Genomic DNA, 20,422 nt, shown 5'->3' on the forward strand with positions numbered 1-20,422 from the left:
TTCTTCAGTGTTCCAAGGGAGCTTATATAGAAGTGGGTTTAGCCTCAGATTCTTTTCCTCAAAATAGGCGAAAGGACTTCTAATAGCTTTCCAGATGATGATAATTCAGCTGGACTGGTGAGGTGCCTGGGGTTGTGCGAGAGGTGACATGATGCGCTGGTCTTCGCTCTGTGCAGTTTCTTTCCTTGCCTCGCTTGCTGTGCCAGCCAGCGATTTGGGGATTAACTGTATTTACCACACACACGCATTTATTTATCTTTTCACACTTAATTACCTCATTCTGCTTCAGATATTAACAGTGAAGAACAATTGCCTGAAGAGAAGCTAGAATTATGGATATAATAGGATTATAAGCAATTCTGCCTCCCCCACCATCCTTCTTCTTTTGGTGGAACTGTTTATCTTTTCTAACTCTTTGAAAATGAAAACAAATTAGAAGCTCCTGTGGAGGTTCAGAGGAAACGCTTGGACTGAATCACGGCCAGGTCTATGCATTCAGGGCAGATGACCTGCAGGATATTAAGTCACGGCCCTCTTCTCTTCTGAGCAAATAACACAGAGCAAGGCAGCAGAATTGTATTTTTACAATTAACTAGTTTCCACAGCCCTGCTCGCCCCTGCTTTATTTGTCATTAGTTATTCCAGACTGTCCAGCGTGCAGAAAACCGCCGAGGGGAAGGACTTCGCGGGCCTCTCACACTGTTAGTGCTTTTTATGTCTTTTTCCCGTAAGGACCACTTTACTGCTGGTGAGTGGAGGAGGGACAAGAACAAATAAAATGAACGCGAAAAACAGATTGTTCTTAAATTCTTGGAATTTAAGTACTTATTGAGAATTTCAAAGAATTGGATGCTTCAGTGGACTTTTTTGTTCGTTTGTTTAAAGGAATGATTCCAACTTTGAATGCGGCTCCTGGGTCATTGCCGTAATTCTAAATGACTGATTGCAGCTGAGAAAAGTCAGGGTCAGCTCACAGTTCCCGGAGAACTGGGCCGACAGATACTCCTCTCCATCCCCAAAGCCGCCCTGAGTTCCGGCTGGCGAGCATGACCAGGATACTTGGTCATCTTTATGACATCGGGGTTTATTTTAGTGTGTTACGTATATTTAAAGTGATCATAGAGACATAGAATTGTTCTGGCTTTCTTCATAGCGTTATTCATGCTTGCTGTTTTTATCAACATTGGGCCCTTGGTTGGGGGCAACTCCAGGTGGTGGCATTCGTGTCACGGCAGAGTGTGACCTGCTCCCCGACACCCCCTGAGACTTCCTCGGCCAGGGTTGCAGTGGAGGCTGGGTGGCCCGTCGTGCCCTTTCTCCCTGGTCTCAGGTGTTGTTTGTGGTGGTGAGTTAGCTCAGTAATCGCTTCTCAGTGCCGGGTCCTGTACGGGACGCTGGGGACATAACAGAACACAGGGCCCGGGTCTTCTGTTGCTGTAGCACATGGTTATTCTGGTGTCTGCTTTTGATCATGAAATGTTTATGATCTCTGCAGACTGGAAGATGGAAGCAAAGCATAAACATCGAGTCCTCTCTAGAATTCTGTGAATGCATTGTTTGTAGTTACAATTTGATTATCTTATTACAGCGTGTTAATAATTTGGGATGAGTGTCTGAGTTGAAAGGAGCCATTTTCAATGGACATTTTAACTCTAAATTTAATACCAAGACTACAGTTTTCCTTATGCCTTGTGACTTCCAGGTGAGAAACTTGGGATTGACCCAACAGGATATACTGAATTACTCAGTTTACCTTGGAGGAAGGGAAACTGGAGATGTCTGGAGCTGTTTGCGGCTGTGTGAAATTACATTCCCCCTTTTCTCTGCCGCAGCCCGGGTGCCCTGGCCCCGCTCTCCTGGGTAGCTGACACCTTCAGGAGTGGGTCGCCCAAAGGCAGCACCAGCAGATGCTTCCAGGAACCCTGCAAGGGCAGAGGGTAGAAACTGCATCAGGACTACACGTATGGAAACCTCACAGTGAAACTCGAGCACGTTGTATTTACTGTTAGAACAGCAGGAGATACGTAAAGAGCTTTTTCTCTCCCTTTAAATTGATTGGAATTCATATGGGAACACAGTTTGGACGAGTTGGTTTCTTCGTCTGTCAGTTTAGGAGATAGTTGTACACAGACTTGCTGTGTTGTCAGTTTTCTGTGGCTTGTTTTGCTTGGCTATGGCGTGGTGGCTGTCACAGAGTGACACCCGGTGTGTGATGTGCTCCCGACACAGGATAGGCTGTAAACCTGCTGGGCACCAGCTGCTCCCGCAGACCCTGGCATTCGCCGGGTGAACTTGGCAGAGGGGTTAGTCGTGAGCCAACTGCAGGTTTGCGACGCTTTCTAACTGTGGGGAAGCAAGCGTTTAAATCCTCGAAGGTTCTGGGAGGGTGGGGACCACGTGCTGGCATCTCACTGGGGGGTTGTTATTTCTCTACTTTCCACTTACCTGGAAACGCTCTGAAAGTGAATTTTTTTTTCCATTTTGTGAAAAATGGCACAGAAAAGACAGACAACTGGTTGTGTTGGTATCAAAATTGAAAAGATCTGAAAAATACAGTTTTTAGCCAGAAAATAGAAGCTGGAATTGAAGAAGAGCTCAGCAGATTTGATTGTGACTGAGGTTTCCTGTGTCAGATCCTTGTGTGAAAAGAGGACTCCTCTTGGGTGTGTTCCAGTGAGTGGGTTATTCAGGGCAAGACCACAACATATTATGGGTAGAATTACGTGCTACTATGTCATTTTCTGTATTTTATTGTTAATCTTTCTGTGTTTGAAAGCCAGTTCTGATTGACTTGGTCTTTGGTAGAGGAATTTAACTTATTTATATTTATTATTTTTATGTGATAATTAACATTAAATTTTTTTTCTACTTTTGTTTTTTTGGGGGAGAGGTTATTGACTTTCAATGCTTTGCAATTTGGGAGATATACTTTCAATTTTCTATCATTCCAATAATTGTCTTTAAATTAACAAAATGCTATTTGAACCTTTTTCTTTTTGTTTTCCATATCAAGAATAAAGCAGTGTTTGGTGGTACTTTTACTTTAACACCACATATCTTTGGTACTTCTTACTTTTCACCTATTTTAAGCATTTTATATCCAGATTATTTTAATGTTTTTTAGAATTTATTTCTCTTATGTTAATGATTTTGAGGATTTACTCTATTTTTCATACCCACATTAATTCCAATTATATAAATATAGCTCATTGTTCATAGTGTTTATGCACCTGCATCCTTGTTTTTGGATTGTTTAACTAATCTCTTTATTTGCTGGAACATGAATCACTTAATATGTTGAGGAAGTGAGGTGTGTGGCTGATAAACTCCCAGCTCTAGAATATCTTTTTTTTTTAAACTTCACACACATACAGCTGGCTCTACACTTTTCGAATCATCTTTTTTTCTCAATACTTTGAATTTTATTTGCTTTTCAAACGAGCTGTAGTTTACTCCAGTTCTCTGTATCACATGCTGGATTCACATGTAGGCATCTGGTTTGCTGTGGGACTCCTGTCCTCCATGTGTGTCTGTGTTCTGGTGCCCCTTCTTCTCGGCCTGGCCTGCAGTGAGCAGCTGACCACACTGTCTTCTGAAGCTTAATGTTGCAGAGAGAAAGACTGAGGTCAGCCTGAGTTTTGTTCCTTTGTGGATAATCCATTTGTTCTTTTTAGATTTGTGTAGGATTTTTAATTATACGTTCAATTTGTAGCTTGGAACGTACTACGTCTAGACATTTATCTATGTTCAGCTTATTTAGTTCTAGGGAGGCCTTGGGATGCGCATCGTCTCAGCGCGAGGTTACGGTGGGAAACCGCGGCAGACTCTAGATCCGTGTTTTCCGGGTTTTCATCTGCACGTGATATTTTCTGATTTCAAATGTCACTTACTTGTGCATCTGCTGCTTTTATTTACCTAGATCTTAAAAAAGATTCAGTGTCCTCTAGGGTTTCTTAAGAATGTGAATCAGAATTTCTAAAAAAGTATCCTCCTCTTGCAACAAATCTATTTCAGGAGGAACCCGTTCCTCTTGAGGGTGGTATCCTCCTTTGTTGTGTATTCTAGGTATGTTCTGCTTTCACGGAAGGGGGCCCCCATCCACCACGCCTCTTTGCAGTTTCCTTTATGCTTTAAGCAGTAATTCCTCTGAGTGTTTTGCTTGTAGATGGGATCCTTGACCCTTTCTGGGTTTTCATTATTTAATGAGGTTTTCTAACATTTTTATATTGGTCGATTTCTAGAATACAGGAGGGTGAAATTAGATGCCCCCCTCCCTTTTTTTCTTTTACATTCCGTATTTCCTTTAGATGTCTTTGCCTTGTGTTTTAAGTCTTTTGAAATACTTTTTTTTTCTCATTAGCTGAGAAAAGTCTTGCCTTTTGAATGATGATCTAATCAAGTATTAAGATTTACTGTAAGGTTGTAAGCACAGTTCTATTCTCATTTATCTTTATCAAATGCCTGCTCTCCAGGTTCTGTGTTTCTACGATGTCAGAGTATGAGCACCTTCCTTAAACGTGGGCATTTTCTTGTGTCTGCTTGTACACATGCACAAAATTAGAATCCCCTTTGTCCTCCTTTGTTTTTTTTTTTTTCATTTTTCATTCATTGATCTATTTGTGCATGCAGTGCTCATTAAGAAACATTATTGCCAGCCACTGTTCTGGGTGTTAGGGGTACCAGATGGCTCATAGGGGGTCTCTTCTCTCAAGGAATCCAGCAGCTGCTGGTGGAGCGGGCCCAGTGCCTATCTCACTGGGGAGGGATGTGTTGGAGGGGAGGTTGCAGTGGGCCCTTCTCAAGAGCTGAAATTTGAGTTCGGTCCTAAAGACTGAAGAGGATGTAAGAAGATGGAGCTGTGCTTTCCCAGCTCAGTAACAGCATGGCGAGTGATTAGCTAGAAGGGGACATGGGATAAGAAAAAAAGCATTACTTTTTTACCTAAAAATATAGTCACCTTATTTTTAAGATTATGCAGTTCGTTATTTTAGCTCTATTTCTCTTACATTTTGAAGTCCCAAATGTTGACACTCAAAATTCAATGAAAAGGTTTTGTCCACATTAGATAGTTGGGTCATTTTTAGTGAGAGAGTAGTGGCCAGGCCCAGGACAGCTGAAGGACACGTTGCTGTGTCCAGAGGTCACCCCGGGAGTGTCCAGGCCGGCAGACTCCTGCTCACAGGGGTCCTTCTGAGATCACCTCACGCGTGGCCCAGGCATTCACAGGATGTTTCCTGTAAACCCACCTGCCCTGTCTCATCATAAGTTTTCCAAACATTTATTACTCAAAAGGCCAAGCGAATAAGACTTCCATTCTTCCAAACTGAACTTTCTGTTTTCTCCCTGGTCAGTGTTTTCTGTACCTCGCACCCTTGTGCCACGTGGCTGGTTTCAGGGAGAGTTGCTCCCACGTTCTGTACTTGCGGACATGACAGGTTTAGTTGGTCATCGTTTACGGACGTTACCTTGCGTCAGTGAGTATGTCATATTTTCCTTCTTCTTCACTGACCTACCCTTCTAAGTGGAATCGAAATCAAATGTGAATCTACTGGGATATGTTGCAATCATCTGGGAATAATTTGAAAAAAAAAAGTCGCCCACACAAATTAAATGAAGATCAACAGTTTTAAAGTACACGATAGCATCTTGTATAAACTACAGCTTCCATTTCACATTATTCTTGGTCATGCAGTAGGTTCTGGAGAAAAAAGGACTATGGATAATCAGTTAAAAGAATGACAGATTCCCCGATGTGCTGAGCAGTAGTAATACCTAATTTCGATTTCGAGTGTGCTATAATGGATTACCATATAGATGCAGCTGAGCACTGAGCATTAACTATGGCCATGTGCTTTTCAGAAAAGTAATATTTATTCACACTGTGTGGCTTTCCTGCACTTTTTAAATTTTACTCTCCAGCGAAACTACAAACAAGATGTCAGTAGCTTATGTGGCATTCGCAGTAGTGTAGCTTGGAATATGGGCTGCAGTAGCAATACCTTATTGTATTTGCCTCCGTAGAGGTAGGCTTCATCTGGGGCTTTCTGAGGGGACAGGCTTAACATTTAGACACAGATGGTTGTTTGGGGCTTTATCTTTATTGACCTCATAGACTTTAATGCATAAAAAATGGCCCTTGCCATATTTGAGTGCAGAAAGCATCTGTGTGGGTAGTTTCAGCCTTCTAGTTGTTGTATAAGATTACATCCATTTGGGAATATTCTTAGTAGCTCAGATATTGGGCATGGTGTTCCCTATCCAAACCTTACTGAGTTTATTTTTGAGTATCTTTAAAGTCCATCCATTTTGTAAATCTGAAAACTTTTATCCAGAAGTGGTGATGATGATATAGACCCGTCCTCAGAACAAGTTGAGTCTACTTGTGGCCAACTGACAGCATCCAAGCATCCAGATGCAAGCCATCTTGCTGTATCCTTTGTCCTTCTTTATATTAAAAAGACATTTGTCTTTATTGCATACTAAGAAAAGAAACCTAAATCAAGAAGACCAGTCTGTATTTTGGAAAGCTGAAGAGCATGATTCAGCGCCAGCTTGGTTTCCTGACTACAGTGAAGATCTGAAGAGCCAGTGGGCATGCCAGGCATTCGTCTTGTCCAAGATGAGCTCTACCCTAACTCTTTAGAGTAATTTTCTCAGCCTCGGCTGTAAGAAATTTTTAGATTAAGTAGCAAGATGGGCCCAGAAGATGATCCCGGAATGTAGGTGGGGCGCCAGATCCCCTCGGAGGAAAGCACGACAGAGGAGGACACCGAGTCGCTGCTGTCCCGCTCACTCTGGGAGAGTGGGCTGGATGCAAGGAGGCAGAAGACGTGCAGGGATGACTCAGCTGTCCAGCTGGCATCCCCTTGAGGCTGCAGCCAGCCGATGAGAAGTGAAGCCAGCAGAGACCCTGTCCCCGAGGTAGGGTGCACTTCTTTAGGACTTCAGCCTCTTGATATGAGAATATCCTGATTAGTCATTGGAAGGTGACCGTGGCAGACAGAGACGAGTGCAGCTCGAATCCCCTCCAGCCTGGCTGCAAGGAGTGGTGGGGTCACCCCAGCCCCCGGCTGTCAGCGCTGTCTTCAGCTTTCCAGCCACGGCCATGCTCTTCCCATCACGACCCCAGCCAGTGACTGAGCGAAGCAGCGGTACAGCGGCCTGGCCATCCTCAGGCACGCGGGGCTCCTCTAACGGCCTGTGAGCTCTGTGTGGGGGTCTGTTTCTCTTTCACAGATGCTATTCCCTGTAAACCACTAGGGCTCCTAACTGCACGCAGGGTCTGTTTCCCAGAGAACTCAGCCTGCAACCATTATTATTCATTTGGTAGCAAACATATTGAAATAGCCTCTGTAGTAAACTTTTCGGTAAAGAGAAAGGATGAGTTAAAGAATCCTAAAACTTAACAGCATTATTTACAGTTGCCAAGGTATGGAAGCAACCTAAATGTCCATCGACAGATGATGGATACAGAAGATGTGGAATATATAAACAATGGAATACTACTCAGCCATAAAAAAGAATGAAATATTGCCATTTGCAGCAGCATGGATGAACTTGGAGGGCATTATGCTGAGCGAAATAAGTCAGACAGAGAAAGACAAATACTGTATGATATCACTTATATGTGGGATAGTGAATAAAACAAAAAAGAAGCAGACTCACAGATACAGAGAACAAACGAGTGGTTACCAGTGGGGAGAGGGAAGGGGGGAGGGGCAATATGGGAGTTGGGGGGAAAAAAGGTTATTATGAGATTGTATGAAATCATGTGTGTGAAACTTTTGAAAATTGTGAAGTACTATAGAATTTAAAGGCTCTTTCATTTAATAAAAATTAAAAATAAATATATAAATAAATGAATAAATATTGACTGAATAAAAAAGAATCATAAAACTTAGGCACAAATGGAAGCTGTCTTTCTCTCGAGTCTGGAGAGCCCCCAGCCCACCCCCAGATGTGCTTGTTCTGGGCTTCAGAGCTGCTTGTTTGGCTGGCCAGCAGCCCAACTGCTGATACCGTCATCTGTATCCTTGATTCCAGAGTAGGTGGTTTTCTTGTACTCACCTCCTTGCTTGTGATGTTTTCCCGCAGTCCGTAGACCTCTCTCTGGGTTTTCTCTGCTGTCATGTCTTCTACAGCTCATGGGGACATTCAGGTTTACATTCTGATGGTGGGACAATGCTTGCATTGGTTCCTGTTAAAATGTTCTGTAGAAATCTGACTTTCTTTTTTTCTTCTTGTGATTCCCTTCTAATGTAATGGAACTTAACAAGACATAACCCAGTTTTTACATTTAATTCCTTTTGTGTGTTATTCATCTAAAATGCATGTTGGTATAATTGCAAAGTGAAGACCTTTTTTGATTTTTTTTCCCCCAGAGAGCCACTTGCCTTCGTACAGTTTATAGACTGATAGATCCATCCTGCCTGGCACTTGGTGTTTGGCCGACAAGGGTTGTGGGTTCTCTGGGCAAGGGAAACCATCGAGCTCACTTGATTTAATGCTGAAGTCACTTTGTTATGTGGCATCGATTTCCCCACATTTCCAGCATCTTTAGCTTTTTCTAACTAGTTGTCATATCAATTAGTCATAAGTATTTCTAATCTTTAACACAATAAGCCTACAAACACCTGGCACATCCAGAGTTTCTCCTTTGACTTGTGCACGCTTGCTTCTAACTTCTGTTCCCCCGTCCGACCCCCCACATCCTTACCTCCTTAGCGGAACTTCAGGAAACTGTTAGTGCTTGGGTTTTATCTCATTTCATTTCAAACTCTCTCCCAGAAGGGTCTCATATACACACTCCTTTAACTGCTGCCTGTTTTCTGTTACCATCCAGATCCCATTTCTATATTCTAGACCCATATACCCGATTGCCTAGCAGAACATCTTCAGTAAGGTGGTCCACTGACACCTCAAGTTCCAGGATGTCCAGAACCAAACCTGACATGCTTCAGTTATGGAATTCCTTCTGGATCTGATGTCTTGGATAAAATTATTGCCATCTACCGAGCCCTCTGGCGGGTGAGGGGGGGGTCATTCTTGAGTCCTCCATTTACCCCAACTACTCAACCCGTCCACCTTGACGGTTTCCCCTTCTGGACGTTATTGTGCCAGCTTCTCCTCTTTACCCTGCTGCCCCTGGTCCAGGCCATTTCACTCCCTGTCTGAAATACTACTGCTGCTTCTTCCTGCACGCCCCTGCCTTTCTTCTCAGACGTCTTACAGAACCTGCTGCAGGGAGAGCATGAGCCCCGGCCTCGCCCGCCTCTCCAGGCCCGTCTCGTCCCTCCTCACCCGCCTGCCCGCTGAGCTTACTGCCTGCTGCTGTCTGCCTCTGAACCTTCACGCACGCTCCTCCTCTGTTCCTGCCCTCCACTTGGCTAATTTAATTCGTCTGTAAGTCTTAGCCCAAGTGTCCTCTTTTCCAGGAAGCAATCCATGAAGTCCCCACTGATGGGAGGCGCTTTCCCCTCACCCGTGTAACACGTCATACAAATTTCTGTCAGGCTTCTTTTTTTCCCTGAATGATATTTTCCTTACCGTCTCTCTTGCCCATGAATCATGAAACCCTTAGAAGTAAAGACAAAGTATTTTATTCATAGTTATTTTATTTCTGCATTTCAAATGCCAAGCCTTGTAGATATTTTTCACTAAGTGGGATCTGGCGTGTGTGTGTGTGTGTGTGTATGTGTGTGTGTAGGTATGTTCGAGTGTATGTCAGTATTATCACATAGTAAAACAGTTTTAAGATACCCTTTAGAATTATGGGGTTAAAAGATAACAAACCAACATGTTCTAGGGGAAGTCTGAAGTGGAAAAATGGAGGAGAGAATTTAGTGATCATCTATGTACAGCTTTTAATATATAATCAGAAATAATCTTTGATGGTCTGTGTAGCATTTTCATCTTTGTAGATGTGTAGCGTGTAGAATTTATAACAAATTATGTAACTAAATACATTTATATTTTGTGTTTATCAGATTTTGAAAAACTTAGTTCTTTTAAATGATACAGCTTTTATTTTTTGTTTGGGTTTTCTTTACGAGGTTCAGGGCTAAAAAATGCCCACACATTTTAATGTATTTTAATGTAAATGTCATCACTAATTCAGTGATGTTTAAGGAAATATAAGGTACATATTATGTCAATGTGAACATAAGACCATAGCAAAGATCAGGATTACCTATAAAATTCACAATTTCACAAGTGAAAAAACATTCAGAATTCTTTTACTGAATATTTATTGAGCACCGACTGTGTGCCAGGCATGCTCCAGGCACTGGGGATATTTCAGGGTGTTCTGGCCTTCATGGGGCTTCCAGTCAGCCGGGGGTGAGGACTGTGCCAGGGACGATGGGACAGGTGAGGGAGGAGGTGACGTTTACAGTGAGGCCCGGCTGCTGGGAAAGCCGTCCAGGCCGGGACAAGTCGTGCCCTTGATAGTCACCCACATTGGATCAGGTTTACCTGTGGTGGCTTTCCCAGTTAGACGTTCTTACACACTGCTTTATTGTCAGGTGGGAACAAATGAGGTAAACACACGTGTATGTTGCCAACCCAGCTGGAAAGTTGTGCCACGAAAACCAAACCAAACCCCAAGCTGGCTTGAATGGAAGAGGTAGTGTGTCGATAGCTGCCTGGAAATGTACTTATTCAGGAGGTCTGAATATATCAATAAGTTTTTTACCTTAATCTTTTTTTTCAATTTTTTAATCATAGGAATCTGATATATTTTTTAAAATATTTATTTATTTATTTGGCTGTGCCAGATCTTAGTTACGGCACTTGGGATCTTTGTTGCAGCGTGCGGGATCTTTAGTTGCGGCATTCGGGGTCTAGTTCCCTGACCAGGGATCGAACCCGGGCCCCCTGCATTGGGAGCGTGTGGAGTCTTAGCCACTGGACCACCAGGGAAGTCCCTACCTTAATCTTTCAAAATGTTAGACTGTTAGGCTAGGTAAACCTAGAATGAGGATTTTCATAGTAAAATAGAAATATATTATCAATACCAAGGAATGAATTTTGACCAGTGTTTGGATTTTCTACATTTTTTTAAAAGGCAGTTACAGATAGAATACAAGGACTATTATTGCCCAAGAGTAACTTGCCAATACTTGTTGTAGAGTGAAAAAAAAGTCGTTCTCATTTGTTTGGGTCTTTTGGGAAAAGCTGCTTTCATTCGCCAAATACTCTTGTATATTGTAAATTTGTTCGTTATTGTACCTACCAGAGGTGGCGGGGGGGGGGATTCATAACTGCAATCCTAAAACTAATTTTTAGCTATTAATTTCAAGGAATTCTTGCCACCAATTTCATTTCCTTATTCCACTGAGTAAGGTCTTATTTTCTTTGTTGTTCATCTTTCTTCCCAATTCCATTTCTTGTCCAGAGACCAGTGATGATTTTAATGAAAATGGGAAGTGGAAGGTGAAAAAGAAGACACCTAGAGAATCTGGCATTTGAGAGCTTATTCTTGTAATATTTAAGCAATGGCTGTAATTTAATTAAGATAAAATGATCACTTCAGGTTTTTTTTTTTTCTTTTCTTTCTTATAGGGAGAATTCAAGTTGGGACAGTAATCTCTTTAAAACATTCAGGGAAGGAAGTTTGCTTGGGGCAAGTAAAAGAGACTGTCCCGTTGGGGTCCAAGATAAAGTGCAATATTTATGTTATTACGAAGTTTTTTTTTCTTTTCTGAAATATCTCTCTATATATAGATATACAGCATGTACTGTGGGCTAACTGAAAATGTGTAATTTCATTTGTTGTTTATTTTCTCTTTATATCTTATCAATTTTTGTTTGTTTTATAGAAAATACTGCAGTTTCTACCTGAACGAATTTTCTTTCGATGGCATTACCAGAGTATAGGTAAGAACAATTACAAAAATTTTAAGTAATATAGATTTCTTCCAATAGTATTTTCAGTATTGTTTTATATAATCAGCACCATCAAGATAGGTTACAGCAAGGAATATTAAAAAGAGTGTGCTAATTAAAGCTGAGACAGTCCCACCTGGACTTTGGAGGGAAGTACATCATCTGTCTCCTGCTCTAAAAGTGGTTCACAGACCAGCAGTCTCAGCCTCACCTGAGAGCTTGTTAGAAAATGCAGGATCTCAGGCCCCAGCCAGACCTCTTGAATTACAGCCTGCTTTTCCAGCAAGAGTCCCAGGGGATTCCTGTGCACGTAAAGTTGATCTGGAGTATTTTATTTAAATAATTTTACATTTTTTTTCTTGCAAGAATATCTTGTTCTTCAGGCCTTTATCATGGACTCAGAATTATTCTGTTTGACCGTTTTAGAATGTGGCAGCAAGAGGGAACTTGAAATAAAGCAAGTTACCGTGGCTGCCCTTCTGTCCAGTTCTCGACATGTAACAGTTTACTCTCAATTTACTGCTCACAGTACAACGAGAGTAATTTGTGGCATTGATTGTGAATTCTACCTTATCTTTAAAGAGTGTCCGGTTTAGTCCTTCTGCCTTAGAGGACTCTGACATTTCCTGTAACTTTTCTGCCTTACCAGGTGGTCATATTTGAGGAGAGCATGACCTTATAGTGGAATCCTAACTATTAGATCATTCATCCATTCAAATATTTATTGAGGGAGAGACTTTTGTGTGCAAAGTTCAGGGGCAAAAACAGAGCATCTCACCATGCTGTATTATGTAAGCTGATTGCCTAATGGGGATTAGGTGAGAAAAAACGAGTACAGTATGATCATTGCTCTACACAAGAAGTGTAATGGGCGCAAAGAAGAAAAGTTGAATAATTCTATTCAGAGGGATTGAGGAAGCCTTTGAAAGAGGTCATTTCAGTCTGAGCCTTGAAAGATGAGTGTGGGAAGGGCTTTCCAGGTGAGAGATCAATAGGAAAAAGACAGGGAACCTGAAAGAACGTGGCACAGTCAGGGGATGTTCCAAAATTCATGGTCCTAAACTTAATTTAGGATTATTTATGTGAAAACTGTAACCGATCCTTATATAAACTGAATTATTTAAAGTTATATGTTATAAATGTTATAAACGTAAAGAAGGTAAAATATATATACCAAGCACACTGTTGAACTGAATGAATAAATCGTTATCTTAAGGTCGTGCCTTTGTCTTTCAATCTTTCAAACACACAAAGAAAGTTTTTCTTTAAATTTTAGAGTTGTTGATAGCCTTTCTGTTTAACTGATGCTTTGACCTTCTGTATTTAAATTAAGGTAAAAATAAAAAAAATTAAACATTAAGTATAAGTTAGAGCAACGTCACGGGGATTTGTGATGCTTTGCGGTACAGCAGGAATGGATGACAATGAAAAATACCTGCATGCAGTGTTTATCTGTGCTCCTTACGATCCTTCAGTGTTGTTTATGCCGTCTGTGTGAAAACCACCCTCATTTTCTTCAGATAATACTTTACAATGTCTGAAGACCAGTAGGCTCCCCTCAGCAGGAATGAACTTACTAGAACTATGTGGAAATTAACTTGCCACTTGTGTTGTGAAACTTTAGGTATCCAGTAGGCAGTGTGTAGTATCACTTTAACTCTGCCCAGGACCTCGTGGGCTGGTTACAACTGCTGGTACAAGTAGCGTTGGTACCCAGTTTAAGAGTATCTTTCTGAGAACAGTGACTTCTGGCTCGGGGGGGCTGCAGAGCGCCAGGTCTCCTGAGCCCCTGGGAGAGCAGGTGTTGTCTTTGTCCGTTGTGTAGAATAAGCCAGCTCTGTAACTCAGTCAGAATGGATCATGTCTCAGGACGTTCAAATATGAGCATTTGTGTATCAGATCGTCCTTATTATTGACACGTGTATACTTAATGCTTGAATCAAGCAGGCTCTTTTCAGATAAATAAATTTTTGCATGATTTATCGAAATGGGTAGAAGTTGGTGTTGCGACAGGCCCTCATCCCTTTTCTGATGCTCTTCAGGCTAGATGTGGGTTGAATCAGAGTTTCTCAGATTTCAGAATGGCAGTGTGGTGCGTGGGTGCATAACGACCATTGAGTCAACATTAGTGTCTGTAAGTAACCCCCAGGGGCCTGGGCAGCACCCTGTAACCCAGAGTGTCACGTTTTCTGTAGCCTGAGGTGTAAGTACTCATCATTGTGAGATAACTACACCCCAAATAGCCTCAGGCTAGCCCGGTGTTGCCACCGCATGAGTTCAGGTCACGTCAGGTCTTGTCCACTAAAGAATTACACAGAAAGAGAAAAACAAATATTGTATACTAACGCATATATGTGGAATCTAAAAAAATGGTATAAATGATCTTATTTGCAAAGCAGAAATAGAGACACAGACATAGAGAACAAACGTATGGATACCAAGGGGGTAAGAGGGGGGTGGGATGAATTGGGAGATGGGGATGGATATATATACACTATTGATACTATGTATAAAATAGATACCTAATGAGAACCTACAGTACCGCACAGCACAGGAACTCTACTCAGTGCTCTGTGGTGACCTAAATGGGAAGGAAATCCAAAAAAGAGGGGATATATATGTATACGTGTAGCTGATCCACTTTGCTGTATGGTGGAAACTATCACAACATTGTAAAGCAACTATACTCCAATAAAAAAAAATGAAAATGTAAAAACAAAAGAGTTACACAGAAAAGTTTCTGTTTTCATAGCTTTTTGGATTTTGAAATCGCCAATAAGCGACTGTGGATTTGTAATTCTACACATTTTTTTTTTTTTAATACCTCAGCTGTACCTCTTGCATTCTTCCCAGTTTGTTTGGACCTGTTGAAACTGTTGCTGTTTGTCATTCAAGGTCTTGACCAAGTTCGTTATAGAAAGTAAGAAACTGTAAGGAAATACCAGATTTCAAAGGGAAGGAATGTGCCTTGGATCTCTCCTTAGCACTGGCGTCTTGACGTGTGCAAAACCTCCGGAGTCAGGGCAGGAGGCTTTTCCCAGCGCCCGACAGTCTAGGGACCTAAGCTCCCTTATTGCAGGTTTTCGCATTCTATATAGATATCTGGTATTCCTTACCTAATAGGAAGAACACTGCTGTGTAAACCTCTTAATTAAATGTTATTTGTGCCTGGTAGGGGCCAAGGTACTCTGAAATATTGGGTTAGCACCTTGGAGTTTGGTTTTCACACCGCTGACACAGGATGCTTCCTGCCCCACAGTACAGATGACAATGTTACTAGGCACAGAAGCCGAAAATATGAGCAACTCCTGTATCTGCAAGTCTTAGAAGCTCTCAGACCCACCCGATAGCCACATTTTACCCTGAGAAGGAAGGAGATGATTCGAAACATCAGCTGCCACAGTGTTTGAAGTCGGCTTCTTATCTTGTCATCGTGTTCTGTCTGTAGCAAAGAGAGACATTCTATTTCTCTTAAAAGTGTTTTTAGAGGGAAAAAATAGTCTGTAAGGTTTTTAAGGCTGGCTCCTTGCTGTAAATCTGTGAACAAGGAACATATTTGAACTCTAAGGCTTGCAGTGTGAAAGGAACGCTGGCTCATTATTCTGAGCTTCTGGAGATACTGATTCAAGTGATGTTTGGAGAGTAAGGAGATTAGGGAAGTGGCTGACACAACACTTATGAACTCTGTGATATATGCTGACCCGTTACTCACCTATTTGCAAATTTCCATTACTAATTACAAATGGAAAAAAATTTGTTTATTAGATTTTTCTTGAAGTCCATTTTAGGCCAGTAAATCATGGTGGGTAAACGTGGCTGCTTGAAGCCTTATCTGAGAGTAATACTGAGAACTGACAGGGAGTGAGATGATGACAAAGAATGGCACAGCAGCAAACCAGGGATATTTGGTGCAAGGGCAGGCTGTGGCACCCCTTCATGTGCCCATGTGTCTTAGTACAGGACTCAAGTTATACATCTGTTCGCTTTAAGAAGGTTTACTACTCCTGAGCTTCTATAAAGAAGATTTTCTGTCCCATTCAGTGTATAGTGCTGTGTCTATACTCAGTAAATGTTTGCCGAGTGGATGAAAGTATATATTTTGTATTAGAGATGTTTTATATTAAAAATGTTAAAAAAATAAATAACCTTTGGGCTTAAAGGAGCAGGCTCAATTAATGAAAGTTCACACATGTACAAAACTTCATACATGGTTTTTATATATGAGTCACTGAATCTAGTTTGTTCAACTAGGTTTTTCTTATACATAGTATAAAAACCAGGTACATAACTAAACTGCAAATATGTTCATGGCTTTTAAAGAGTATCCCTGTGTTGGGTATACCCTGGGCTACCCAGTGGGCTCACATTGCCTGGGATGTGAACACACTCTCTGAGGCTCATTTCTCATAGTTTCTGCTGCTCACTCTTCGGCAGTCTGAGTCTGACAGCCCTCCCAGGGCCCCTCCCAGTCAGCCCACTCTTCCCGAGGGAGCAGGGGCTCCCCAGGCACTTCACACCAGGACTCCCTCAGGGTGCATCGCAGCCATGCTGGGCTAAGTCCGGGGCCCTGTGTGCCTCGTGCCCACCGAGGGCTGGCTGGGCCTGATGCCCTGTCAGCTCACTTGGTGTCCTCCCAGGATCCTATCTCGGGTGCTTCCCCGATCACTGCTCTGCATTTCTTCCCCTCCTTCGCCTTTGTGCTCTGCCCTCCAGAAGCCCTCTTCTTGGGTTAAGCGACAGCCCTACAGCCTCGGCCTCTTGCTTTCACCTCCTTGGCTGCAGAAACCTGGGTTTTCTCTGATGCTTCTCTGTCTCCCTCAGGGGTATGGGAGTGAGACCACGGTCTTTTTTCCTTCAAGGCCCATTCCAGACCTCATCCACCACCCCTTCTACGGAAACCTCTCTCCCTTGACGATGCTGCCTTCTTCCCCTTGTTGTTGCCATGTCCTCTGATCTTCTGCTCGCTTGCTTTTCTTTTTTAATGGCTTTACTCTCTCCCAGCCCTTTTCCTTCATGGCAAGCTACCCATCAGCACCTTGACCCCCTCGCCTTCTGTGGCTTCCTGACTTCTCTTCCAACCCTTGTCATGATGCAGATCTCTGTCTGACCACAATCTCCATCCCTGATCTTTCACTCAGTCATTTCCAGGCTACCTGCTCTGTTTTTTCTTTTTCTAAAATACAGCTTTTTAAAAGTATAATTGACATAAAACAAATTGTACATGTTTAAAATATACATTTTGATAAGTTTAAGCATAGGTATACACCTGTGCAGCCATTGCTGCAATCAAGATAATGAACATAGCCATCACTCCCAAAAGTTTCCTCCTGCCCCATTCCACCCTTCCCCAGCTCACCCCCCAGTCCCCAGGCAACCACTGATCTGCTTTTTGTCCTTATAGTTTGATTTTTTAGAGTCTTATAGAAATAGAATCATGCAGTGTACTCTTTTTTGTTTGACTTCTTTCGCTCAATATATTTTGAGAGTCATCTGTGTTGGTGCATATATTAATAGTTCATTCCTTTTTATTTCTAAGTTGTACGGTAGTCCATTGAATGGCTATATCATAGTTTTTTTATCCATTCATTCAATGATGGGCCTTTGGGTTGTTTCTAGTATGTGGCTACAAATAAAGCTACTGTAAACATTTGTGTACAAGTCTTTGTGTGGACATGTGCTTTCCAGTCTCTTGAGAATGGAATGGCTGAATCAAATAAAGACATATGTTTAACTGCCAGACTATTTTCCCAAGTGGTTGTACCATTTTACATTCCTGCCAGCAGTGTGAGAGTTCCGATTACTCCACATTCTCATCAACACTTAGTCTTATCAGTCTTTTAATTTTAGCGGTAGTGGTATCTCGTTGTGGTTGTAATTTGCATTTCTCTAACGACTGATGATCTTGAGCATCTTTTCATGTGCTATTTGCCACCTGTATGTCTTCGGTGAAGTGTATCTTTGAATCTATTGCCTATTTTTAAATTGAGGGTTTCCCCCCTAATACTGAATTTTAAGAATTCTTCACATATTCTAGTTATAAGTGTTTTAATCGAATATATGATTTGAAAATACCGTCTTCCCGGCTCTGGCTCATCTTTTCATTTCTTTAATAGTGTCCTTCAAAGAGTAGAAGTTTTTACTTTTGATGAAATCCAATGTATCAATTTTGCTTTTATGGCTTGTGCTTTTGGTGTCATGTCTAAGGAATCTTTGCCTAACCCAAGATCACAAAGATCTTCTCCTGTGTTTCCTTCTAGAAGTTTTATAGTTATGTATTTCACATTTAGGCCCTTGATTCATTTTGAGGTAATTATTGTTAATTTCAGCTTCCTCCAGTAGACTGCTGCTCTCCTGTGCTTAGATGTTGTAGTGCCAGAAAGTCCTGTGCTTCTGCTGCACTGGCGCTTTCAGCAGAGCTTGTGCACCAGCACCCACTTGGCATTTCTCCATGTTCTTGCCCCTTCTCTGATGTCATACTGCCATTGCTTATTAATTGGTTTGAGGCATGACGCATACCCAGAGGGAGGTTTTTTTTAAATTAAAAATAAATAAGAAAGAATTTTGTAATGTTAAAGTTAGATTTGACACGTCTTTGTGAAATTGTGGCCTTAAAAATATCTTTAAAAGATCTTGAAAAGATTGCCACTTTATCAGGAGAAATCTTCAAGCATTGCAATTCTTATCAGTGAGATAAGCAAAGAAGTAGACTTTGAAAACATTGATTAATTTGCTTCCATTAAAGCCAGGAAAGTAAAATTATAATACATTCTGTGTTATAAATATTTAAACTAATGTGATTTTTCATAATACTTTTTCATTTTTCAATATTGAGCTTTTTGACTTTTCAATATTTTTCAACTACTTTACTGTACTCATTCATTTATTCTTTTTTCACATGAGTCAATATAGTGGCAATCAGTAGAGTTGAAGAGGCACATAAAAGAGATGGAGGTGGGTATAATCACAGTTTGGCTGAGGAGTTTAAAAATCCAAACAGGAATGAAATACAGAGAGAAACTTTTTGAAATTAAAATGAAACGGATTTCATAATGGTAAAGTAAAAGTAGAAATATCTTTGTGAACTTAGGGTCTTTAAGAAATACCTAATATGGCCAGGGAAGGCTCTCAGGTACTCATCACCAATTCTCATGTTGAAACCCTCTGACATGTGCCTGCACTGCACACATTTTTCTTTATAATGTTGATCTTATTTAAAAAGAGGTCCTTAGAGAATAGCTGATGCCCTATCTTTCGGGGAGAATGTGCTTCGCATGTACCAGACACTGTTCTAAGCATGTATATAAACTCATTTAAACCTCATTACAATGCTCTCTGGTAGGCACTGTTGTTATCCCATTTTACAGATGAGAAAACTCAGGCATGGTGAAAGTAAGTAGGTGACCCAGGTTACGCAGTAAGCACAGAACCTAGATTTGAACCCTAGCAGTCTGGCTCCTGAATCTGGCTTGCAACTGCTAAGCTGCACTGCCTCACACATCTGAGAGTTTCTGAATACAGCAGGATGGAATAGATCAAATATATACGTGTTAGTTTTCTATTGCTGCTGTAACGAATTAACAGAATCATTTCAAAAAGTAGGGAACTTTTGACAGATATGGGGCATAGATTCTATATGTCTGTTTGTAAAGTCTGTCCTTTTCCTATGTATTTTCTCCTCCCTGTGTAGGGAAGTGTGGATATAGGCAACTATGGGTAGGTTGAGAGTTTAAAATAAAAATGTTGAGCCCATTTCAAGAAGGGGAAGGAAGGACTGACAACCCCCCTGTGGTTACACACAATGACCAGGAGAAAGTGTTTCCGAGAATGTGTTGCAAGATGATGGATTTGCCAGATGTCTGGGAAGAGAGCTGTCTGTGCAGACTTTATCCCGAGTCTCCCGGGAGGTGAGGTTCTGCCGGCTCTGCCAAGCCTCGGGAGGTCCTCATGGGCATAATGGAGCAATTACTAAGCTGAGGCGGAGTGGACTTGGGCCAGGAATGGATGAACAGGGAGGCGAGGGACGAGGACCCGGTGGAGGACAGATGTGGGATAAGTAGTCCCTTGAGCACAGGCACTCAGGGCTCGGCTGTGAGAGAGCCCAGCCTAGTCAATGCTGACTCTGGACCCCAAATCACTGGACATGCTTTGGTGACAGATGTTGAGGGAAGTGGGCATTTTAACTTCCTACTTCATCGCAAACCATTAGTAATTCAGTGCTGCAACCTAGTCACGACGATGGTGAGTTCCCACCGAGCCCGGTGTTAGGCGTTATCAACTGTACAGCAGATAGCTGTGCAAGGTTCCTTCAGAAAGCCAATGATTTCATTCCAGGTAATGAATTCCTAAAGTGTATGCATTTAACCGACACACGTGTATCTGTCCACATAGATACAACCTGTAGCAGTTGTCGAGGCACTGGCTCTATTTCTTCAAAATATGTTGGTGGTGTAAAGTGACTTGATATCCAATTTTAAAATATTGCACAAAACTTTCCATCAGGAAATCTAAATAATTTTTTTTTTCAAAAAAATTAGGA

The 20,422-nt window shown here is 41.7% G+C and overlaps 1 protein-coding gene across 2 annotated transcripts in view; it reads left to right on the top strand.

Moving 5' to 3' along the window:
• Positions 1-20,422, top strand: part of RALGAPA2 (Ral GTPase activating protein catalytic subunit alpha 2) — a 282,520-nt gene that overhangs the window by 35,682 nt on the left and 226,416 nt on the right. For both annotated transcript variants that reach the window (XM_036825221.1, XM_036825222.1), the window contains exon 4: positions 11,820-11,877. In XM_036825221.1, the coding sequence (XP_036681116.1) occupies positions 11,820-11,877 (58 nt within the window). The remainder of the gene's footprint in view (positions 1-11,819; positions 11,878-20,422) is intronic.

This window comes from Balaenoptera musculus, chromosome 15, assembly GCF_009873245.2.
Source record: "Balaenoptera musculus isolate JJ_BM4_2016_0621 chromosome 15, mBalMus1.pri.v3, whole genome shotgun sequence".
Lineage (NCBI taxonomy): Eukaryota > Metazoa > Chordata > Mammalia > Artiodactyla > Balaenopteridae > Balaenoptera > Balaenoptera musculus.